This window comes from Acipenser ruthenus, chromosome 12 (assembly GCF_902713425.1).
Source record: "Acipenser ruthenus chromosome 12, fAciRut3.2 maternal haplotype, whole genome shotgun sequence".
Taxonomy (NCBI): Eukaryota; Metazoa; Chordata; class Actinopteri; order Acipenseriformes; family Acipenseridae; genus Acipenser; species Acipenser ruthenus.
In genome coordinates, this window is record NC_081200.1 from 12,174,009 (window position 1) to 12,199,946 (window position 25,938).

Sequence of the window (25,938 nt, forward strand, 5' to 3'; positions counted from 1 at the left end):
AGAAGAGGTTATACTATCACCTGCAAGCTCCACTGTTCAGAGAAGCAACACAAAAAACACCAACATTTTCATTAAGGGTTAATGGGATTACTGCTTTTCTGAAATATGCATCATTTTTTCATTGGCTGAGGTGACAGACACAAATGTTTACAGGTTGGGTTCAAGACTACATGACTAAAATGTACAGTAAAAATAATCCCAAGTTATTTGTTTATTTGGCTCTTAATTATGCAATACACAGTACTGTTGCATTTCTTTCATACTGCCTTGTATAATAGGACTTAAACCTACTGGTAGAGATGTGCCATACTTTAGTTTGTAGTTGTTTTATAATTTAACGTAGTTGATTTGTTTATTGTAAGAGAACACATACTGTTTACAAACAATTAGCGTTTCTATTAAAAAAAAAGCATACATCAAACAAATAAAACGTAGCCTGAGGCACAAAGTTATTCTTTATATAAAAGTCCTGTATATAAACTAAAGTGGTAGGGCTGTTTAATTTGACATGCCTGTGTTTAAAAAGCAGAGACCCTTCACGGCCACATAAAAGCTCCCTGTGTGAACCATTTTGGAGTGAAGGCAACTTTTATGACGTGTCATATTCAGGTGTGTAGCCCACCCTCTTGAGTTCCATTCGAAAACTTTTATTACAAAAAGCTACTGTGACGATGTTAAATCGTAGGAATATCATATAAGAAAATTACTCCCACGTTTTGCTGAAATAAGCAAAAACCCAGGTAATTGCATGACTGGAGTTTGGAGTTTAACCTCGAAAATTAACACATCGAGCAGGTATAAAACTAAGACAGAGGGGAACTGAAAAGTAACGTGTAGCTGCCACAGCCATCGATCGCCATGAAGACGTGGACTGTTATTTGTTATTTTCTTTATACGCTGCAGGCAGGTAAGAAAATCATAGCCTACTTATAACGTTTATCAACGGTTTGTTCTCAGCTTGTTTTTTTCAGGGGTGGGAATAAGCTTGTTAGAAGACGCGCTATAAAAACTTTAAATACCAACACAAAATGAACGAGCTCTTTGTGTGTAGGGAGGCTACATGTATAGGACGGGGTAGTTTGTTTTGAATGTAACCAAAACGATGTTTCATAAGATAATCATCATAAACTGAAGTTTGATTAATATGTGTGTGTATGTATGTGTATATATATATATATATATATATATATATATATATATATATATATATATATATATATATATATATATATATATATATATATAATATTATATTTGTAGCCAAATAGGTTAACGCAGGCAGGCGCATCACACAGGCGAGGCAATCCACACACAGGCGGAGGGCGGGTACGAACCCGGGACTTCTCACACTACAACATAGCGCCGATACCGCTGTACAAGAGTCGGCTTATGTCTTTGTGTGTGATTACGTCACCTACCAGCCCTGCTTCTGCCTTCCCTCATGCACGCTACACTATGTATATATATAAATAAGAAAACAAATCGAAGTGACCCTACATGCACTAAATCATTTCCTAAAGGTTTCGTAACAGTATGTTTTCTTTGACTTTCCTTTGCTCTGGAGCGAAAAGTATAGGGAATTAGTAAACTGTCTTACACTTGGTTCTCAAGTTGTGAATTCTATATACAGTATATGATAAATTAAATACATTTCCTCCAATTTGTTTTCCTAGTTTCTAGCCTGAACAAGCTGAGATGGTGTACAACCTCAGATCTAGAAATGAGAAAATGCCAAGACATGATGAAGGCTTTCCGTGATGCTAATATCAAACCTGCCTTGGATTGTGTGAATGGGGGCTCCTCAGAAAACTGCGCGCGCTCCATTTCGGTAAGCATAGTCCAGGAAATGTATTAAAAAAATTAATTATTCATATTTCCCCTCCCTCTCTATGTGAAGAGCTTATAAAGTCATTGAGCCACTTTATTTCCGCCGTCCCAGAATTACGTTTTTATTTATGGTGCTCAACTTTATTGGCGTCTTTTAAAAAGTAGCGAAAAACAAAACAAGTAGCAACACTATCCTCCATCGTAACTTACAGAACAGAAGCTATCAATTTCTTAAATTAAGGAAACTATTTATTTTAGCCATAGTAAAACATATGCAGTGGATAGTGAAGTTTGCTTCAGAGCTCACTATATTACCTTTGATTGCATGCAAGGGCAGCAGTGTGGAGTAGTGGTTAGGGCTCTGGACTCTTGACCGGAGGGTTGTGGGTTCTATCCCAGGTTGGGGGGACACTGCTGCTGTACCCTTGAGCAAGGTACTTTACCTAGATTGCTCCAGTAAAAACCCAACTGTATAAATGGGTAATTGTATGTAAAAATAATGTGATATCTTGTAACAATTGTAAGTCGCCCTGGATAAGGGCGTCTGCTAAGAAATAAATAATAATAAATAATAATGCAGCCCTTGCTGTGGTGACACTATGAATCGGGCACCTCTTACATTGCCATCAACATTTAATTAAAAGACAAAGGGGTACTTTTGATTTGGTGCCTAGGTGGTTGTGTTGCGTGCTCAAAAGATGATTTTACAATGAAGCCAGCAGCAAACCTGCAAGACAAACTCTGTGAACACAGAGAGTCTTGTTTGTGGTTTTAGTACAGCTGTGGCCTGCCTGAACTGTTTCAAGTAATACATGAACCAACTTTCCTGATACTTCCAGATTAACCAGGCAGACGCAGTGACACTGGATGGAGGATTTATTTACGAAGCTGGGAAGAAATTTAACCTCAAACCCGTGACTGGAGAAGTGTATGACGAAGGTAACTTGAATTTGATATACTGAATGTGGATGGGTTGTATAAGTAAATATACCTTGATCACAGACGATTGATTTGAGACATCCACCTTTCCTCGGTGCATTGAGATATGTTATCACAAGGATCACAATGAATGCATTTTTCCATGTAATGTCATTCAGTGGTTGAATGGCCTGCTGTCACAACTCGCATTGCTTAGCCAGCTCACAGCATTTTAGAAGTGCAGTTACACTAAACAAGCTGTGTGTCTGTTTGTAACACACTTCAGATGTGTTTAAGGCACAGATTTTTGCCTCACATATCACACCTGAGGTATATTCATAACCAATGAATGACAGAGGAACGAAGAGGAAGTCATAATCTCAGAGGAACGAAGAGGAAGTCATAATCTCAGAGGAACGAAGCGGAAGTCATAATCTCAGAGAAACGAAGAAGACGTCATAATCTCAGAGGAACGAAGAAGACGTCATAATCTCAGAGGAACGAAGAAAACGTCATAATCTCAGAGGAACGAAGAGGAAGTCATAATCTCAGAGGAACGAAGAAAACGTCATAATCTCAGAGGAACGAAGCGGAAGTCATAATCTCAGAGGAACGAAGAAGAAGGGGTCGACATAATAGAAAATCATTTTTTCAAGACTCTCTAAAGAGGTCTAGGAAAAATAACCACTCAAAACAAGACAGCTAGTGCAGACCAATAAAAATAACTCCACTATGTAGGAGGACCCCAAAGCCTGTTATGTGCTGTGTGGTCCAGTGGTTAAAGAAAAGGGCTTGTAACCAGGAGGTCTCTGGTTCAAATCCCACCTCAGCCACTGACTCATTGTGCAAATCACTTGTGCTCCATCTTTCGGGTGAGACGTTATTGTAAGTGACTCTGTAGCTGATGCATAGTTCACACACCCTAGTCTTTGTAAGTCGCCTTGGATAAAGGCGTCTGCTAAATTAACTAATAATAATCATATTTATTTCTTAGCAGATGCCCTTATCCAGGGCGACTTACAATTGTTACAAGATATCACATTATTTTTACATACAATTACATTATTTTTACATACAATTACCCATTTATACAGTTGGGTTTTTACTGGAGCAATCTAGGTAAAGTACCTTGCTCAAGGGTACAGCAGCAGTGTTCCCCACCTGGGATTGAACCCACAACCCTCCGGTCAAGAGTCCAGAACCCTAACCACTACTCCACACTGCTGCCCTGACTGTATGTAAGTTTTGTCATTAGGGGGTTTGTTTTTTAAAGGTTACTTGGAGGTTGCCCCCCCCCCCCCGGAAAGCCCCCTGTGGATTTTATTAATTTTATTTAGATGTGATCTCTGAATAACCACAAATGCAATCCAGGGGATTCCCCAGTGCTGCAAAAATTGGACTGTGGTTTATCCCAGTGAGATATAGGGATAATACATTTTTAGATTGACATACAATTTAACTTTTACATTGTTGTTGTACACCTTTAGTATCACAAGGCACCTATTTAGCTGTGGCTGTGGTCAGAAAGAACAATACTGAAATCAACATCAACAACTTGAAAGGGAAGAAGTCCTGTCACACCGGGCTGAGCCGCACTGTAGGGTGGAACGTTCCTGTTGGGTATCTCATTGACAGTGGCAGGATGTCTGTGATGAACTGCAATGTTCCACAAGGTAAGGAGTTGTCCAACTCTCTCTCTCTGTATCCCAAAGGTTAGTGTCAAAATGTGAATTGACAATAAGTTTCACTGGTAGTAGTTTACCTTGAAGAGAATTTCTTCTTGGCTTTTTGTTAGTATGCAGCTTTAAAATGGAGGTGTTGTTTTTGTAGTTCTATTTTGGGGTGAATTGTAGGACCACATTGTTTAACAACATGCTCTCCCAGAGTGCTAAGCCTGTTCTTTTATCACTTTGCAGCTGTGAGTGAGTTTTTCTCCGCTAGCTGTGTCCCTGGCGCCGATGTTAGCGGCTACCCACCATCCCTCTGCCAGTTATGCATAGGTGATGAAAACGGGGGGACCAAATGTGCGAAAAGTTCTCAGGAGGAGAGATATGCTGATTATAGCGGTGCTTTCAGGTAAGGGGAATTCGATAAAAGATGTTGCAGCTTGTCCTCCCCCCAAGGAGGCTGTGTGGTCCAGTGGTTAAAGAATGGGGCTTGTAACCAGGAGGTCCCTGGTTCAAATCCCAACTCAGCCACTGACTCATTGTGTGATCCTGCGCAAGTCACTTAACCTCCTTGTGCTCCGTTGTTGTAAGTGACTCTGCAGCTGATGCATATTTCACACACCCTAGTCTCTGTAAGTCTCCTTGGATAAAGGTGTCTGCTAAATAAACAAATAATAATAAATTTTAAAAAAAGTTAATATATCTTAATTGTTAGCCTGAGATATAACATAACAGGCTTTGGGGTCCTCTCGGACAATGTATACAACATATTAGCTTATAAGTGCATGGTGATCGCAGCTGTCTGTATCATAATTCTGTGATGTAAAACAGCAGTCTCTATCAAAGGTTTATAACTGCTTTTTGATGGTAAATACACTTTAATAGTAAAAAACAAGACAAAATAACAAGACTAGACACAGCTTTTTCAATATGATACAGATTACACCCAAATCATTTATCACAACAGGGTGTGGTCCCAGCTGGTTTTGATTAGCAAGAGTCTAGTGTAGTTGCTATTTTACTGTATACCCCTTTGCTGGTGAATTTCATTAAAAACCAAAATTCTGTTTTATCACAGGTGTTTGGCTGAAGGTGCTGGTGATGTTGCTTTCGTCAAACACACAACTGTGGCTGACAACACCAACGGTAGGTTTAAGATACTATGTACTGGAACTCCTTATTCCCAGTCACTAAAAACGCGTGAAGTGATGAATGAATAATATCACTAAAACAATCAGGGATCACTCATCTCGTTTGTTCAGAGAATGGTGGTCCTCTAGAATAACCAATGACTTTGGGAATGGTTGTTTGTGTGTTTCACCCCATGCCTAATTTATCAAGATCTTGACATTTGTTTTGGAAAGTGTTTGTTACTATTTTGGTGAAAACTACATTTCGGTGTAAAGATAAACCAGGCCCATTGCCACAAATTGTCTATAACTCTGTAAAGCCTTCCAAAAAATAAGAGTACCATTTTTATGAAGACGCTTCAGGTTTGTTAAAGTGAGACCGATTCGTTTTTTCTTGCGTTTCAGGGGTAAATCCAGCCGCGTGGGCCAAGGACCTAAAGTTAAACGATTTCCAACTGCTGTGTCGTGATGGATCGCGAGCTGAGATTAACAGCTATGCAGGGTGCTACTTGGCAAAGGTTCCTGCCCATGCAGTAGTTGTCAGACCTGACACTAATGGTGCAGAGGTGTTCAGTATGTTGAATGCTGGGCAGGTCCGTTGAATTCTCTTTACTACTTGAATTTATTTCTGTAGGCTGAGGTCCCAATCCATTTAATGATGATTATAATGTTCTGGGCTATTGTTGGTTTGTTTAAAAAGTAAGTCACTACAAATGTCGTTTTAATTGCTTTTGACACTTCCCTTACTATTTGCAGAGGCAGTTTGGTAACGATCACAACATTGGCTTCAAGATGTTTGACTCTTCTGTCTATGGGGGTAAAGATCTTCTGTTCAAAGATTCCACCATTAGGCTGATTGCAATTGAAAATCAGAGCTACCAGGACTGGCTGGGAGAGGAGTACCTACATGCCCTGAGTGGGTTGGACTGCAGCCCAGACAGTAAGGAACAACTCTTTTCAGAACTTTAACACCAATGCACTGGATCAAGATCTCTCATTTAAAATTGAACCGTGTTTGCCCAGCTAAAAACTAACAACTTACTACTGACTAGTGATATTATGGAACTCGGTTAACAAATCTAAACCTACCTGCATTCCATTGCCAGGACTATACTGAAATTAGCCAGCAATCATTTTGTTAATTAACTTTCCTTTCTGAGCTGTCCAGCTGCACAGTACTACACTTTATTAACACTATTTTGCATTGCATGTGGCACATTGGAGCTTTTAATTAGATGGGCTTAAAAGCCTATTTTTGCAGCTTTTAAAAGGCTTTCAATAATATGTGCTTGAATGCATTTTAAAGTTATATGTTTCTCAATTACTACATTAGACATTTATGCAGGATGACGGCTGCAGGCAAACCATATCTAGCATGACGTGTAGTGCTTGTAGTGCATCTTTTATAGTACACAGCTCTGTTACAATGTGGTATTTTATATAAAGAAAGCATCCTGATTCATCAATACACAATGAATCATTACACCCAACAGAAAAAAGAAATCTGTGTTTTTTTGCCAGGTTACATTATCTTAAGCAAAAATAAAGAATATGTTGTGTAGCTTAACTGTTTAATTAGGTAAACCAGTTTAAAATAAAAATCATATTTCACTTAAAAGTATTCTGTTTATTTGCTGTTTTCAGGACTGCCGGAATATCTCCGTTGGTGCACACTGTCGGTTGGTGAGGTGTCAAAATGTGCTGATATGGCGATGAGCTTTGCAAAAAAAAACCTGAAGCCAAAGGTTCAGTGTGTCTCGGGGTTCTCTCCTGAAGACTGCATGCAGAAAATTAAGGTATGACCTCCACTGTAACTTATAACACCATTGCAATACAGTGAATCCAAACATTTCTTTGGTGCATGGGGGAATGGAACGTTTGTTAATTGTGTGATTCTAAACTTCATTTGTTATGTAGAGAGTTTACCACTCTGCTAACAGGCTTTGCAAACCCAAACAGCTCTCTGGTTCTGTGTACACAGGTCTCACTGTGACTGGCGTGGCCTGGCAGGATGACCTCATATGCCCTGCTCGGCTAGACTCCTGAACATGTGTTTTTTTCTTGCAGAAAAAGGAGGTTGATGCAGTTACACTGGATGGTGGATTTATTTACACTGCAGGAAAAACCTATGACCTTGTTCCAGCTGCTGGAGAGAGCTACGCTTGTAAGAGTCTATTTCTAATCTGCTTGAAGAAAATTATATGGGATGAAACAAACAAGCTTTTAGAAATGAAACTACTAATAACCTCAAATAGATATAGAGCTCAGTCTGTGGGAAAAGACAACTGATTTTGAACTGGGAGATGCAGCTTTTTATATATCACACAATATAAACCAGGGATGACATTTGCATCAAATTTATCAGTAGGAGATAGTGGATTGTGTGATTAATACAGCATTTTCTGGTCCAACCCCTGTATGTTAGTATGAGGTAGATTTGGACTAAGATTTTTTTTTCTCCAAAAAAAACAAACACTGCTTACATAACCAGCACAGGAAAGGGGGCGCTAAGACTGTGGAGGCAATATTGCTTAGTGAGGGGATTTCATGAGTTTGAACAAACAGAGTATAAAAATACACCCACTCTGGTATTTATGTTATTAAGCCCATCTTTTAAATAGCTATGAATTTCCACCTAAAAAACAAAACAAACTATTAACAATTTTAATTGAACTGTTTGGGAGATTTGTGTACTTGGTACACAGAACTATGGCAAAGAGCTGATTTTTTCATGGACTATACATTATGGCATACCTGCTGGCATGCAGTCTGTAACAAGAAGCATGTTGTGCATCTTGTTTATGCTGTTAGTGAATGATGCCCACCTCCAGTAAGACTGAATGGTATGACCCCCTGCACAAAAAATGGTAGCCAAGAACAAGTCTGTTGTGTGAAAGACTTAACTGTGACAACAGGAGACATTTGAGAAAAGGGAAAACACGCAGAAGAAACATTTCACATTCCTCAATAAAATACTTGCTTAGGATTTTGCAAAAATATTTTTTAATTTGTGAAGGTGGCTAATTGTTAGGTAAACATAAAATTAGGGTTTGAATTTATAACAAAGATGCTTTTGTAGGCAGGATTACTACAAAATACAGTACTAACTAACTAAGTATATAAATAGTTCCTCAGAGTGAGATATCTTCCGGTGTTATGGTACTGGAGATTCTGTCATACCCTAGTGTAACGGAGTGATGCTGGGCAGAAATGTGCAACAGTGCACCCTCCAAGCCACCATCTTATCCACTGCAAAAAACAGGCAGGCTAGTTTACCTGAGCATATTGCAAAGGCAATACCTCACACAGCTGTAGTATAAATAGATCTGTCCATGCACTTCAAAAAGAACATTAAATAAACTCCAGAAAGTGAGGTATGTGAATACACTAATGAATCAGGTAGTTTATTTCTTGTACCATATAGGTCTGAACAATTAATCTTGCCTAATTAGTGTCCACAGAACCAGTTGAAAAAGGGTTCCATTCTTATACCTGTCCGCACATCCACACAACTAATGCAGCAGGGTTTCTTTAAGTAGTACTATGTAATACAAATGGCTGCTTTATCCACAAGTCTCTGTACTTCAGTTGTATTAAAAGAATACTGGTTTAAAGACTGAATAGTTTCTCTGCTTCCAGCCGATGTGCAGGGGGGTACATACTATGCTGTGGCGGTGGTGAAGAGGTCCGGCCATGATGGATTTACATTCAATGAACTGAAAGGAAGGAAGTCCTGCCACACCGGCTACCAGAGGACAGCTGGCTGGAATATTCCTATTGCAACTCTCATAGAGAATGGGTTTATAAGTCCTGATAAATGTGACTTCCCCAAAGGTAAACCAAAAGTGTTACTGTATGCTATTTTAATACTGATTTTGTTCCATACAAAAAATGAGAACATTTTTAAACAATGGTGTAATAAAATCAATATTTCTGATGTTTTATCTTGTATATTCACACACGTATTAACATGTTTTTATTTTCATTAAAAAACATGCAGACAAGTTGTATGTAAAATATAACTTTTTAAATAAGTAAGGTGACCATATGGCTCTGTGTTTAGCGGGACAGTTTGTGACAATTCAGGCTTTTTAACTCACCACCCAATGCATTCTGGTAAGCGTAGTCCTGCTTCTCTTAAAGGCAAGAGTGGTACCTGAGACAGGTAAAACATACCGGAATGCATTGGGTTGCGAGTTGAAAGACCTGAACTATCCCAAACTGTCCCGCTGAACACAGAGCCATATGGTCACCTTATAAATAAGGGTTCATAGACAAGTTTTTCCTCTCACAAGAGTATACACCCTACGTGCACAGGCAAAGGTAACTTTTATAGAAGTAATAAAACAATTAACAGTATGAAACTGGGTTGAGATAAATTTGTAGCAGTAAGCAGTTTTGACTTGTTTACCGCTAGTTTTATACCGGTGTCAGAGAATATATGTTCCCCCCCCCCCCCCCCCGAATATTTGTTCCCCCAGGAACGTATATTCGTTCCCCCTTGCGACCAATATTTGGGAATGTTGGTTTCCCTTCGTAATGTTTATACCATCTTATTCTTTTGCAACAAAGCATTCTTTCTTTGCGTATAAGTATAAGTATAAGTCTATATCCATGCATTTTCAACTAAAACCTTAATTTTAAAACCACTTCCTCTAACCTGAACACTAGCCCTAAACTTGAACTATCCAGTCCCCTCTGACAGGTCCAGTCTCACCTAGAATAATAAATGATAACAGCCTGCAAACACTGCTCACATTTACTAGCATTATACATGCACAATTTACATAAAAATCGGATAAATAACAAACATGTATGTAGGGCGGAACACATATATTTGCTGGTGGGAATAAATATTAAAGGGGACCAATATTTGTTTACATTGGTAGCGTTACAATTATTTTTTCCTCTTTGAAACTATGCCTTTGCCTTGCTTTAAATGAGGCCTTGTAAGTCATAGCAGGGGTGAGCAATTTGAAATAACCCAAAGGCCTTAACCTTAGATAACCCCGTACGGCACGGTTCATTTATAAGAATTTGAATTCTTGTATTATGATAAGTAAATGATCTATATAAGCCTGATTTATGTTTAATTATCACATGCAGGTACCCACTTTTTTCTTTGAGTCGAAAATGTAAATTACCCAGCATTTACTTCCTTGCATTACCTAGTTAATTTTCCCTATAGGGTGGTCTTATATATCGGGGATGTAGGTTGAGTAGATTATTGGGTCTCATCCTTGTGTAAATGCTGGTTCATTGATCACTGAGCCTGTGAAAAGCGCCAAGTCGTTGTTTGGGTTTCATTTTGTTTATCAATTCCTTTCAGCCACTGGGAGCTTCTTCAGTGCCAGTTGTGTGCCTGGAGCCAATCAGCCGGGTTTCCCATCCAGCCTGTGTGAACTTTGCAAGGGGGATGCTAATGGGAATAATAAGTGTGAACGAAGCAAGAACGAGCTTTACTATGATTACCATGGAGCTTTCAGGTAACCGAAAACAAACAGCATTTTGAGTTTTATTGACTAACAGAGGAATGTGTTTTAATGTGTTACATACATGCTATAGGGTTCACAACAAACACTTTACATGTTGAAAAATGTATTGTTGTCATGTAATGTGTCTGTAACCAACAGTCAATTGAATATCTCAATTGAGTCTGTTTGTATACATAAACAGACTCCCTTGTTTTTTTTATACTCATGTGTTAAGATGCATGCTCCTCTTGGCAGGTGTCTGGCAGAAGGTAGCGGGGAAGTTGCCTTTGTGAAGCACACCACAGTTTTTGACAACACTGATGGTGAGTTCCTGAAAAGCTTTTCTTTTGTATCTTACATATTTGCTTATGATGTAAAGTAATATCAAACTGCTCTTAAGAAAATAATACAAAAAGTAGTCTCCATTAGCTTTCGAACAAAGATTCTATTGATCAAAATCTATTAATTAGAGCTGACTTGTGTTTTGGGGATTCCACAGGGAGTGTCACATTGACTCTGGCACTCCTGTTGGCTAGGGAAGTGAAATATGTACAGACTTTTTATCTTTGCTGTGTTACAGCGGTCCATACAGCCAAGAAGCTAAGTGAGCTAAGGTGGACACCTGCAGGGTCGAGTTCCCAGTTGTGAGAAGGTTGTTTTTTAAGAATGTTTAGAAGTTATTTAAGCAACTTGAACATTTCATTTATCAGGTAAAAACACAGAGTCCTGGGCAGCAGGCCTGCGGCACATGGATTTCGAGCTTTTGTGTCCAAACGGAGCTCGTGCACCAGTGACTGAATATGCAAAGTGTAACCTAGCTGTAGTTCCTGCCCATGCAGTCATGGTCCACCCAGAAACGAACATCTATGCAGTGTATGGACTCCTCAGTAAAGCCCAGGTAAGATTCAGCTAAGCTGTGCCTAAAAAAAATACAAAATGAATATCAAAGTGAATACAATTTATGTGTATGATATTGTCGGCTTTGAATTCACTTTTTTTTACCTCTTGAGACCTCCTCAAGGCATTTCTTACGCCCTTCTTAACAAGGCAACATTGTCGCACTTCCTTTCCAGGATTTCTTTGGAAATGACAGCAATCCCAATGGATTCAGCATGTTTGATTCCTCCAAGTATCAAGGGACGGATTTGATCTTCAAAGATTCAACGCTCCGCATCACGGGAGTTGGGGAGAAAAAGACGTACGATGAATGGCTTGGGCAAGGTTACATGGCGTCTTTGAAAATGCTGGAGTGTTCGGCCACAGGTATGTATTTTTTATGATTGACTCTTTTATTACTGGTAGATTTTTAGAATGCAAACAAAACAACAACCAAGAAGAAAATACAGATTGATTCTAATATTATCAAAGATAAAACATATGCAGCAAGAAATGTTTTTTTTTTCATATTGCAATAAAATACCCATACCAAACTACCATCAGTGGCATGACAATGGCAGTGAATTAATACTAAGTTAATGGCAGAAAATGAGCAGTGGTCTAATCCATAGGTTGAATAATACATATGTAGAATTTTTTTTTTTGGATGTGACATATCAATGGTGCTGTGAACTAATACACAGTGATAATCAAATAGAATACCGTGGTACTATATCAGTACAAGTGTTAAGCTGTAGTCTGGGGACAACAAGCAGCACCTTGGGTGCAAGATGTAGCCAACCTGGTATCCCCAGGTAAACTGTACAGTATAACTAGCCTAGAGATCGACAGCATTTGTGACCTACATGACTACTGAAGAAAATGTTTCAGGCAAGATTCAGAGATCTTTGTGTATGATTAACAGTGATAGTAAACTTTTTTTGGGGAAAAAAGCTGATTGTGTTATTGTGTCCATAAACCATTTTTTATCCTCTTTTGGACCGATGCTGTATCACTATGCAGTATTTGTCCCAAATGCATTGTGTTGCCATTGCTGGCAATGTCTATTTAATTTATGAGCTGTTTGCTATTGTTCCTCAGCTGTTTCCACCGCGTCAGTTGTCCTCGTCACTGCACTGAGTTTCTTCCTGACGTATTCCAACATTTAACCTACGACCCCAGCAGGACTGCCCGCTGGATCAAGAAAAAGAAAACCTCTCACAGATCATCTCTATTCCAATTCCACCTGCTTGGTCTGAAGGTGTTTAAAACATGGATCAAGAGAATTTAAGCTAATCCATACCTTTCTGGCATTTATAATCCTGCTGTAAAAGCAAAATGTAAAATGCAGATCATATAATGTAAGATCTTTTATTATAGTTGGAGATCCGTTTTGGGGAAGGAGTGACATGTAACTGAAACAAGTGAATACAGTTGGATGCTATTTAGAGGTGGTTGATTTTGAATCAGTTACATACTGTTGTTTACCCCCTTTTGCAGTGTAACATTGTAAAAGCCATACTGGTATGCTGCAGTATCCGGACCACTGTGTTACCATTGCGGCTTAATTTCACAGTATGCAACTGTAATTATCCACCAAACCTATTCAAATGGCTGCCTAATTAAGATAGATCTTGCTGCTCCAAAGGCATTCATTTGTGTCAGTTAATGTTTACTCCCCCATCCTGAGCTCTCCTTCTCTTTCATTAAAAACCGATAAGCATCAAGCAAGACTTTAGTCCTCATGGGGATGACCTGAACTCTAAAACATTCTGCAGCCCTACACTCAAAATACCTTGATTTGGTGTGTGTTCAGGAGCACACCTTGTGTGTGTGTGTGAGTTTGGATCATCCCTAATGCCAACTATTCTTATTGCTTATTGCTTATTATTTCAGTCTTAGCCTGTTAGACCCATTTTATTACAAAAGCTGTGCTTATTTCTTCTTTGAAGACAGTTGCCATATCAGTGTGTATGTACTGCCTGTTGCATTAGCATGTTCCTTTAGTATCTAAAGGCAAGTGCCATATCAGTGAGTATGCATTGCCTGTTACACAGTCTGCATCTTCCTTTAGGGTTTCTAAAGGCAAGTGCCATATCAGTGAGTATGCATTGCCTGTTACATAGTCTGCATCTTGCTTTAGTATCTAAGGGCAAGTGCCATATCAGTGAGTATGCATTGCCTGTTACGTGAGTTTTTTTCTTTTAAGCTTTTTTATGACACGTGCCATATCAGGGTATATGCAGTGTCTTGCACTTTGTAGCCTCTAACTTGATAAGCTAATGCCATATCAGTGAATATGCATTACAGTATTATTCTGCCTGGCTTCATGATCCCTTACCCACTACAGGCACAGGTGCTACCTGTGGCTTTTCCTGAAATAATGGTGTGTTCTCCCCAAGCGCAGAGAATAATGCAGTTCAATTACAGACCATGTAGCTTTACTTTTTCATCTACCTGAGTTCAAAAGCTGCTCTTCAGTTCTAATTGCTTGCCTTAGACATACGCTACATGAGAAACTTTCTAAAATCACTTGTCGATGGCTCTTAATGTACTTCTTTAAAGAGATTTTAGCAAATATATCCTTGGTAATATACAACTAAAAGTGAAAAAACGCAATATTTGTGTAATTGCAATACAAACAACTCAGAATGATCATAAAAAAATGAATGAACTCTTTGAAGATTAAGAAATCAAAATGAATTCTAGTATGCTAAATTTGAATTATTTGTATGCATACGTTCTTTCATTTAAACCCCTTTCCAAAATCTAGTGACACAAAACATTCAGACTAAGCAGCATTTCCATTCAGGCTTGGGTAGAACACTGCATTTTGACACTAACATTGTGAAAAAGTGATTTGTAGTTTTTGCAGAGCATCAACGACAGAGAACTGTCAGTGTATGACACCTAAAGCTTTCAGCCATTGCTTATGCTGCTAAAGTGTAGTGTTCACTGTACGCTTGTCTACTGTACTTGAGTGCTATTGTAAATCTAATCATTGAGTGCTTTAGTGATTGGGCATGTTTTATTGTCTTAAGCTTAGTATAAGGTGCTCAGATACCATGTCAATGTATATATGCTGAACAGCTACTTAATTTTATATGACTGCTTGTTCTGAGAGCCATATAGATTTGTACAATGAAATGATCTATATTTTTGTAACTAATATTTAGTTGCCAGGCCTGTGCGTCTGCTTAAGTATAGCTACATATTGCATGTAATTTGTTAATTAAGATCAATAAATAACACATTTTGAACCAACAATAAATGCATTTAGCATATCTACAGTAACCCGTGCCAGTATTTAAGGACAACCACAACCTGAAAGAATGAGAAATAATTGAATTAACTGACTTGAAAGACACGTTTCTTTGTGATTTTTCATGTTAGGTGAGTGTTGGCCTCAAAACTTCTTGGCCATTGGATATTTTGGTCTGGGGTAACTGCAAGGGTGGAGATCTGGGTGATGGTGGTGGATACTAATTAAGTATTTGACAGAGAAATACATTGACATATCAAAAAATGAGATAATGTAAGTTAAATCCCCTGTAATTAATATAACTTTATTTTGACATGTGAAGTTTCAGTTGGGTTTCAGTTGGTACAGGTTCTGAGCAACTATTCAAAAAACAATAACAGGAAAGCACAGGAACGGCAGTGCATTTACAAGGACAGGTTGGATTTCCCATATAAACAGCATGTCCCGTAACAGTGTCTGCAATGACTAGCGTGACCAGCAAGAATAGAAACGTTTGCAGAAAACTTTCACTGGACGTGTAAAAAGTGGTTGTCCAAACCAATGAAATCCTCAGCACTTGATAAGCCATATCTGTTTCCACTTGAACAATGCACTGAGAACCATGTATAAAGTTCAGCTTGCACATGCTGATTTTCATGTTGATCACTAAACCTGGAGACTGAAGCTCGACCCTCATTTCTTCCTGCCAAAAGATATTCAAAACCTTGAACTCATTAACCGCATATAATGTAATAGGACTGAAGATAAGATTGAAGAAAAAACACAGGTCTTTGCAAACAGAGTGAACTAAATGCTTACCTAGCATTGCAATAACAATTACCCCAAAGCTGCAATGTAAGGTATTTATGTGCAGCTATATTACCCAATTGACATGTATCTGTTGCAGTATCTGGTGGCAGTAACTGTTCAATAGATGAGGCTGGCTCTTACCATTCTGGAGACAATTGGGTTGATCCAGCCTGTGTTACATACAGTTATAGTGAAATTGAATCTGGCAACTAGAACTCGACTATGAAAAAGTGTCTAAGAAACGAGAGTAATTGCAATTAGGACCATCCAGCATTATTGCCAAAAATCTTGAGGTGTTGGTATTATTTATTTGGATAACGTTAAGAAACAAGAATAACATACAATATCTTTGACAGATGGTGTCTGTGAGCTTAGGTAGTAGTGTAAAATGGACAAGGGATTTATTAACCTTATAATACAGCATATACCTTTAGAAGAAGAGACCCAGTAAAGCACTAGTGAATAGCGATTCTGACACCTTTAACACTGCTACCCCACCTGAAGGGCACCATAAGCAGGGTGTATAATTAACATTTCTCTTCAGCTGGATGCAGAATGGAATTTGGCAACTTCAAAAGGCAAAGGCCTCTGTGATGGTATTGAGGGAACAGTCAAGCAAAAGACAGTAAAAACAAGCTTGCAGAGTCCCACTGATGGCCAGATTGTAACCCCTGAAGACAAGTATTCATTCTGCAAGACTGCCTTCGACAGCATAACCTTCATCTTTGTATCTGGAAAATACATCATAGCCAATGCTGAACACTTAAAACATAGGTTCAAGTCTGCATCAACCATAAAAGGCACTAAAGGTCTGCATAGATTTTGTATTGAATGGGTATGATTTAAAATGTCTGAGGAATTTGGGGACTTTTATATCCAATTCATGCACCCTAGTGGGAAATCTCAGCAGTATCGCTGGCCAGAGAAGGGTGACAAATGTCGGGTACCCCATGGCAACATTCTTTGCATTTTTATATGCCCTAGTCTCACTTTGGCTTCCTCAAGAGGCTACAAGTTTCAGAATTTAGATCTCAAAAAGACTGAGAAACTGGTGATGTGTTATTCATGTACTCATGTCATCTGATTCAAATTAAGTGTTTGTTACCTTTAGATTATTCAGGTTTCTTAGAAATGGGAGGGTGGAGGGCAGGTTAAGTTTAGATTTTTTCAAAGCAAATAAAAAATATCACCTTCCTGAGGTTTCGCCCAAAGGTCACATCCCACAAGTCTGTAGCACAAACCGTTTTTAACCAAATTCATAATGAGAAAACAACCTAGCCTTGCTTTTCGGATAAAGGGTAAATAGCTGCTTCAAATGTGGAACAGAATCTAGAACCTGAATAATTTCAAACACAATAAAATACTAAGGAAATGTTTTATATATATATATATATATATATATATATATATATATATATATATATATATATTTAAAACTATACCGTTAACCCCACCCCCTCAGCTATTCAAATTGAAATTTCTAAAGATTGTTTCAATGTATCTGAAAAATAAGTTTATCATGTGATTTGACTACATCATGTCTTGACGTCAACGCATATGAATTGCCTCTTCAATTTGTTTTTAAGTATTACAGTGCCCTCTACAGTCTGACTGTTATACTAACACTATCTCACATAATATGAGCCCTGTCCACATCTATATGTTTTTACAAAAAGGAAAATAAGTATTATGTTTTCTGAACTATATCTGCATGATAATCGTATCTCAAGACTACTAAATGTGACGGTTTTAATTCAATTTTGGAAGTTTAGAATTTTCACTCCACAATAATATTATTTTTTGTAACAATGGTATAGTATTACATTTACCTTTAATAAACCACAGACAATAGTAAATCCATACAGTAAAATGTGTTTTTTTTAAAATTTATTTACATGCGTCTTAAAAGTATACATTCACACACATTGTCACCGATGAGCTATAGTGCCGCTTAGATTAAAAACTGTCAATACATTTTAAAGTGATTTAAATGGTCTGTCCCACCACAACCTGGAAACTTTTTTTTTCAGTATCTCTCTTCTTGTCTTGTACGCGATAGAAGCACAGATACTAAGAAAAGGACAATGAGCCAAATAATGTACTTGATATGTCTGCCATGTTTGACACACAGCAACGCTCACGTCAACAACCAGTTCCGTTCATAATAAGTTTCCAGTTACACGTCATCTGTAATGTAAGTGGTTGCTAATCGTTCCGTCAACGTTTAGTGGAACATCCCGCGCTGTTTCAAGTTTCCTTATGTTCAAAATTTTGAATTACTCTTGAATAAATACATAGGTTCAGTGAACTGTCGGTCGTGTTTACTTGTCCTTGTTTTTAACTTGACGTGAAGCGTCTCTCAATCCCTCTTTAACCTCGTTGACAAATGTATCCCGCACTCTCCTGGCTCTCCTTGCCAGCTCCCCGGGGTCCCGAGGTATCTTTCCTGTTGTCTCCTGGCGGATCTGCTGGAGAGTTTCTGACTTCAGCATCTTTGAGGCGGCGTCCCTGCCGGTGATCTGTGATTTTGTGATGGCAAAAGCTGTAATCCGCGCCGCTCGTCTGATCGGTCGGGACTCTGCTAGCTTCTCGATCAGTTGCTGATTATTCAGCAAACTTGATAGCAGTCGACGTAAAACCATTTTGGATGATATGATAATCTGTGTTGTAGGAAGAAAAAGAAAAGGCAATTTTAAAAGATCAATTAACTTCAGTATTACACTGTATATATGTATATATAAGATCAAAGAGCCAGCTGCCGTTACAACATCATATACTCTACCTACGTCAATTTTAAAAGATCAATTAACTTCAGTATTACACTATATTATTATTAAAATCATACACTACCTACTCTGCTTTCTGTCCTCTGGGTTCGATGATTCACTATCGACTGACTTGCCTTACTGTTAGGACACTGGTTACGTCAGTGTCTGTGCGACTCATACCACCACTTAAATAACTGTATTGCATTTAGAAATACACAAATAGTACACTAAAGACTATCCTGACATTTCAAACAGGGTCGCGATTATCAGATTAGAAATGTAACAAAAAAAAAACTGTAGGTAAAAAAAGGTGCTTAATCGATGTCTCGGCGATCCTGCACAAGTCCTCTTGAAGAACTACTGAAATGATTTTTATGGATGTTTCTCTTCTCCCTAGATGGATAATGTGACATCTATTTATTTATTTATTTTAAAATTGTATCCCTGTGAAAACTAATGCCGTTATGCTAGCTGGACATGCAAATAAAATGATGAAGAAAAAGAAACACAAGGAAGCTTGTTAAGCGGAACCTTACAATACAGCTTTCGTTGCAGTCGACCGCTACGCTCTGTACGAAGCTATTATTGGCTACACACATTTTATAATGCGTACGATCACTCTGATTGGCTATCAATGCGTGAGCTGTTCTTTGCGTGGAGTCTTCGTGTTATATCTGTGTATTAGGAGGTTTTTTTTTAAATTTTTTTATTTATTGTATGTCAGTTATTTATCGAGTTTTTTGTTTTTGTTTTTGTTTTAAGCCAGCAACATGTCTATCCTAAACGCGCTAAGGAGTGACTCGTATGTTGATATTAGCCAGTACCGAGACCAGCATTTTAAGGTAAGGCTACCGTAAGCAACCTCTTCTGGCCGTCCTCATTCGCATGCTGAGAAAACAAAAGCTAGTTATTTCTATTAAATCTCAATACTTGGTAAAATGGTCCTGGCGTGCCGTGACCATGTAGGTTTTTTTTTTTTTTTTGCTTAATAGTTTAAACGGTCTCATACTGCCAGAGAACCGTGTTTGTGACAATCAAAACCTTGAACGGAAGTAACTTTGCACTTTAATATAGTTATAGTGTCTCTCTAAGTCTCGCATGCGTGATGAATAAAGGGTTGTGATCTGACTTTAAAATCATTTACATTGGTCTGTAATGCATGCAAAAGGGAACCTAGTTTTGCCTGAAGGCAGCTGCATTGAAGAGGTTGCCTCTAATGTTATACAAATGTTACCTGCAGCCTAATCTGTATCATTCCAGGGAAACCGGTATGAACAGGAGAAACTACTGAAAATGAGCTGCACGCTCTATGTGGGGAATCTGTCATTTTATACAACAGAAGAACAAGTTTATGAACTGTTCTCCAAAAGTGGTGATGTGAAACGAATTGTCATGGGTCTGGATAAAGTCAAGAAGACTGCGTGTGGATTCTGTTTTGTGGAGTATCCTTTCAGTATTCACAGTTTGTACCAACAGATGAACATTATACAAATGGTGGCATCCAAATTAATATTTCATGTAGATAAGCATTTAGATTTGCACATCAAAGGTTTTGCTTTTGCAAATAGTGCAGTTCATATTCTGATCTGTAGACTTTATCAGAAATTGTGTTTGTGTGTGATATACAGTGCCTTGCAAAAGCATTCAGACCCCTGTCCAGTTCTCTCATATTACTGAATTACAAATGGTACATTGAAATTTCGTTCTGTTTGATATTTTATTTTAAAACACTGAAACTCTAAATCAATTATTGTAAGGTGACATTGGTTTTATTTTGGGAAATATTTAAGAAAAATAAAAAACTGAAATATCGTGCTTGCATAAGTATTCAACCCCCACACATTAATATTTGGTAGAGCCACCTTTCTCTGCAATAACAGCTTTAAGTCTTTTGGGGTAAGTATGTACCAGCTTTGCACACCACCATACTTCACTGTAGGGATGGTGTGTCTTGAGGCATGGGCAGTGTTAAGTTTGCGCCACACATAGCGTTTTGAGTTTTGGCCAAAAAGCTCTATCTTGGTCTCATCTGATCACAAAACCTTTTCCCACATCGCAGCTGGGTCACTCTCATGCTTTCTGGCAAACTCCAGACATGCTTTCAGATGGTACTTTTTGAGTAACGGCTTCTTTCTTGCCACCCTCCCATACAGGCCAGTGTTATGCAGAGCTCTTGATATGGTTGACTGGTGCACCATTACTCCACTCCCAGCCACTGAACTCTGTAGCTCCTTCAAAGTGATTGTTGGCTTCTCTGTGGCTTCTCTCACAAGTCTCCTTCTTGTTTGAGCGCTGAGTTTTGAGGGACGGCCTTTTCTTGGCAGTGCCTGGGTGGTGTGATGCAGCTTCCACTTCCTGATTATTGATCCAACTGTGCTCACTGGGATATCCAAACACTTGGATATTATTTTGTACCCTTTCCCTAATCTATGCATTTGTATTACTTTATCTCTAACTTCTGTAGAATGCTCTTTGGTCTTCATTTTCCTTCAGATTCACAGCCTGACCAATGATCCTTCAACAGTGGGGTTTTTATCCAGAAAATGTGACAGCAACTTTAATGGTTCACAGGTGGAGGCCAATGGTAAGGTAATTGTGCCCTCGTTAGGGCAATTTCTTTCATCGGTGTAAACTGGGAGCTTCCACAGCACAGGGGTTGAATACTTATGCAAGCAAGATATTTCAGTTTTTTATTTTTCTTAAATATTTCCCAACATAAAACCAATATCACCTTACAATAATTGATTTTGAGTTTCAGTGTTTTAAAATAAAATATCAAACAGAACGAAATTTCAATGTACCATTTGTAATTCAGTAATATGAGAGAATTGGTCAGGGGTCTGAATACTTTTGCAGGGCACTGTATATATACACACACACAGTTGTAATCAAAATTGTACATACCCCAATGGAAATGTATAATTTCTAGAAAATTCTCAAAGAATTTTTTAGGAAGAATTTTGCTTTTGTGGATGAGGATTATTTTATTTTATTTTATTTATTTATTTATTTATTTTACAAGAAATAAACTCCAAAAATGCTAATTAAAAAGTATTCATACCCTTTGATGCTGTGATAGTATTGTCTACAAGCTGCTAGATATTTCAAGATGATGCAAAACCTAATTCTTTAAAAGTCTAGAAAATGCTGGATTGTAGGTGAACATTCTTAGAGTGTAAAAGAGTTAGGCATAGGATGATTGCTGTCATTACCAATAAGTCAATATGGGAGAAAAAGTAAAGAGCTATCTGAAGACCTTAGGCAGAAAAGTATTTATTATTATTATTATTATTATTATTATTATTATTATTATTATTATTATTATTATTATTTATTTCTTAGCAGACGCCCTTATCCAGGGCGACTTACAATCGTAAGCAAATACATTTCAAGTGTTACAATACAAGTAATACAATAAGAGCAAGAAATACAATAACTTGTTCAAGCAAAGTACAAGTGTGACAAACCACAAATCAATAATACAGCAGATAATAGTGATAGTTACATCAGGATATGATTAAATAGTGATAGTTACATCAGGATGTGATTAAATACAAAGTACTACAGGTTAAACACTTGGCAGATTACAGTATTCTGAAGTACAGGATTAAATGCAGTAAAATAGGGGGCAGATAAGAGCAAAATAAAGCACATTTACATGAAGGGTGATAGTGTCCCAGGATACAAACAGAGGAGTTCTACAGGTGCTCTTTGAAGAGGTGAGTCTTGAGGAGGCGCTGGAATGTGGTCAGGGACTGGGCAGTCCTGACATCTGCAGGAAGGTCATTCCACCACTGCGGAGCAAGGGTGGAGAAGGAGCGGGCTCTGGAGGCAGGGGAGCGTAGCGGAGGTAGAGCTAGTCTTCTAGTGCAGGCGGAGCGGAGAGGTCGAGTGGGGGTGTAGGGAGAGATGAGGGTCTGGAGGTAGCTAGGTGCAGTCTGGTCAAGGCATCTGTAGGCTAGTACAAGAGTCTTGAACTGGATGCGAGCGGTGATCGGGAGCCAGTGGAGCGAGCGGAGTAGTGGAGTAGCGTGGACGAAGCGAGGCAGAGAGAACACCAGGCGGGCAGCAGAGTTCTGGATGAGCTGGAGCGGACGGGTGGCGGACGCAGGGAGGCCAGCCAGGAGGGAGTTGCAGTAGTCTAGGCGGGAGAGTACCAGGGCCTGGACCAGGAGCTGGGTAGCATAGTTGGTGAGGAAGGGTCGGATTCTTCGGATGTTGCTCAGGAAGAATCGGCAAGTGCGTGCCAGAGTGGAGATGTGCTGGGAATAAGAGAGGCAGGGGTCCAGGGTGACTCCAAGGTTCTTAGCTGAGGAAGAGGGAGAGAGTGTGGTAGATTCCAGAGGAACAGAAATAGAGAGATCAGAGGAGGGGGAGGAGGAGGGATTATTATCAAAGCTGGAGAAGGATACAAGAAGATTTCCAAACATTTGAGTAACCCAATTTCAACTATTGTTTCTATTATCAATAAGTGCAAGACTCATGGTACTGTCACAATGCTCCCTCGGTCTGGAAGAAAGAAGGTTATTTCACGAAGAACAAGCAGAAGAATTGTGAGGCATGTTAATAACAATCTGAGATTGACTGCCAAAAATATTCAAAGTGATTGGCTACAAGTGGGACTGGGGTTCAACCATAGCTTGAGTATTTTATGGTGAAGGTCTCAATGGTCGCAGGCCAAGGGAAAAGCTACTCTTTAGAAAACGTCACAAGCTTAAAGTTTGCAAAACGGCATTTTAATGATGGATTTGAGTTCTGGTTAAAGGTTTTATGAAGTGATGAAACAGAATTCGACCTATTTGGTCAAACTGATAGTAGTGATGTTTGGAGAAAGTCTGGTGAGGCGTACCAAAAAAAAAACACCATACCTACTCTCAAGCTTGGAGGTGGTAATATCCTTCTATGGGACTGTTTTTCCTCTAATGGCACAGGGAATTTAGTTCCAGTACATGGTAAAATGGATTCCATATCATACCAAAAGATGTTGGCCAAGCATCTGAAACCCTCCGCTACAAAATTTGGTTTAAAGCGCAACTGGATCTTCCAACACAACAACGATCCAAAACACACATCAAAATCTACTTCAGAATGGTTAAAGAATAAAATCAAGGTTCTGGAATGGTAGTCAAAGTCCTGATCTAAATCCGATTTGAGAATTTTTGGTTTTTGGTATGCACAAGAGAAGTCCTTGGAAATGGAATGAACTGGAACAATTTTGCATTTAAGAATGGTCATAAATCACTAACAAATATCCTAATCGTTTAAAAGGTTATTATTGCTAAAGGTGCCTCAACTAGCTATTCATTTCATTTTCCTTGTGAGGGTATTAATACTTTTGAATGATCATTGTAGACATTCATTTTTCTTGTAACTTTTTTTCCTCATCCACAAAAGCAAAACTTGCTACAAAAGATTTTTCCTATAATTTGTTTGAGAAATTTCTAGAAATTATAAATTTCCATTGGGTATGTAAACTTTCCACTGCAGCTGTGTGTGTGTGTGTGTGTGTGTATATATATTATAATAAAATCTCAAAAAAATACCCAGTATTACAACTTAAGCTTTATTTTCCCCCTTTAACTGCTTCAAAAGATACTATACTCGTGCTGATTCAGAGCATGCTATGAGGTTCATTAATGGCACAAGGTTGGATGATCGCATAATCAGGACAGACTGGGATGCTGGCTTCAAAGAAGGCAGGCAGTATGGCCGTGGCAAATCTGGTGGCCAGGTAAGATAGACTGAGATGGCCTGCCCTCTACTTGGATGTTTTAAGGTGAATGTAACTAGTCACCCTGAAACTAAACAATCTAGGTTTCCATCCAGGTAAGTTTTGTAAAAGATCTTTACATAAATCTATACAGGGTACAAGAAGATATTACATTTCTGTTGATGCCCAGTATCTCTAAATGATACTCTGCAGGTCAGAGATGAATACATACAAGATTGATCCAGGTCGAGGGAAAATGGGAAGATAATACATAAATGATTCAAGAGGCAGTGCTGCTTTTATTAATTTTTTTTTTTTTTTTTTTTTTAGGTTAGAGATGAATACAGACAAGATTATGATCCTGCCAGAGGTGGATATGGAAAGATCATAAAGAAATGAGTCAAAAGTAAATGCTGTTTTTGTTTTAATACATTTTTATTGTGTAACATTTAATCGCCATCCTACAAAAGGGCTGATGAAGTTAAGTATTCCTTTTTGTTTCTACACATTTTGAAATAAACCTGATCTAGACTTCATACTTGGTTCATGGAAGAGACCACAACAAACATGCAAAACAAATTAGATTTATCTTGCTTGTCTAATTTAGCTGTCACAATCCTGAAATTCAGTTATTTTTATTTTTATTTTTTAGTGGATTTTGCTTTTCTTGGTAAATGGGGCTTCCTAAAGTATTGGCTGTTTATTCTGGAACATAACTAACTTGTATAAACAAGTACTCCACATACCTTTTATATTTGTTTCAACAGCCAGGATTATAATTTGTAGAACAGTGTAAACAGCAGAAAAAAGAATTGAATCCAAAAGGATTTGTATTTAAAATAATAATAAATACAACATTATTACATCATCTCTAGAGAACCAAAGTCTTGCAGACTGAAGTTTAAGACTAGGCTGGTCAAATACAAAATAAAATCCAACCTTGCAAAATGCAGACCACCTAGAAATCACTGGTGTACAGCTGCCTTGGACCAAAGCCTGCTGTACAGTAAGAAGAGACAAGGATAACAACTGCTCCAATAAACTCAATGCAGTTTGCATTTTCACTCAGTTAATTAGATGGTCCATACTGCATTTTATTGCAAGTTTCTTTTTGAAATAATGAGATACTGTGCAATATTAATGTATTACTTTGGTCAAAACCCAATCATCTGTATAGAACATTTTGGTTAGAGTTACAGGAATACTTTATACCCTCTGAATTTAGTTATGGTTATTGTTCCATGATGTATTCTTAATTGTCTCTTTTTTTTTCTCATGTACTCTGCATGCTGAATAAAGTTACCAGGATAATAAAAAAAAGACAGTATAAAAATGTTCACTTGTGGTGTGCACCTGTAACTTATTCCTCCCTGAAACAGGGAGTTTGTTAGTGATTTTTGCATTGCAAACCATCAGACTGTTACCATTTTTACACCAGCCTCATGACAGAAATTCCACCTTTGGCTAGCTAAGAAACTGCCCAAAAATGTAAATATGTTGGTACCTTTAGTTAATAT

At 38.2% G+C, this 25,938-nt stretch overlaps 2 protein-coding genes across 2 annotated transcripts; both read left to right on the forward strand.

Annotated features, from left to right (window-relative positions):
- Positions 1 to 604: 604 nt before the first annotated feature.
- Positions 605 to 15,186, forward strand: LOC117417476 (melanotransferrin-like). The gene is made up of 16 exons (XM_034029645.3): positions 605 to 907; positions 1,674 to 1,828; positions 2,667 to 2,766; positions 4,233 to 4,418; positions 4,662 to 4,821; positions 5,491 to 5,558; positions 5,948 to 6,135; positions 6,299 to 6,482; positions 7,187 to 7,338; positions 7,610 to 7,706; positions 9,182 to 9,376; positions 10,872 to 11,028; positions 11,272 to 11,339; positions 11,727 to 11,914; positions 12,090 to 12,279; positions 12,994 to 15,186. Exons 1-16 carry the CDS (start codon positions 859 to 861, stop codon positions 13,059 to 13,061), a joined length of 2,205 nt encoding a protein of 734 aa, XP_033885536.3. The 5' UTR covers positions 605 to 858; the 3' UTR covers positions 13,062 to 15,186.
- A 3,710-nt stretch (positions 15,187 to 18,896) lies between these two features.
- LOC117417111 (nuclear cap-binding protein subunit 2) lies at positions 18,897 to 25,756 on the forward strand. The gene is made up of 4 exons (XM_034028912.3): positions 18,897 to 19,553; positions 19,972 to 20,153; positions 24,304 to 24,442; positions 24,752 to 25,756. Exons 1-4 carry the CDS (start codon positions 19,482 to 19,484, stop codon positions 24,818 to 24,820), a joined length of 462 nt encoding a protein of 153 aa, XP_033884803.1. The 5' UTR covers positions 18,897 to 19,481; the 3' UTR covers positions 24,821 to 25,756.
- Positions 25,757 to 25,938: the final 182 nt, after the last annotated feature.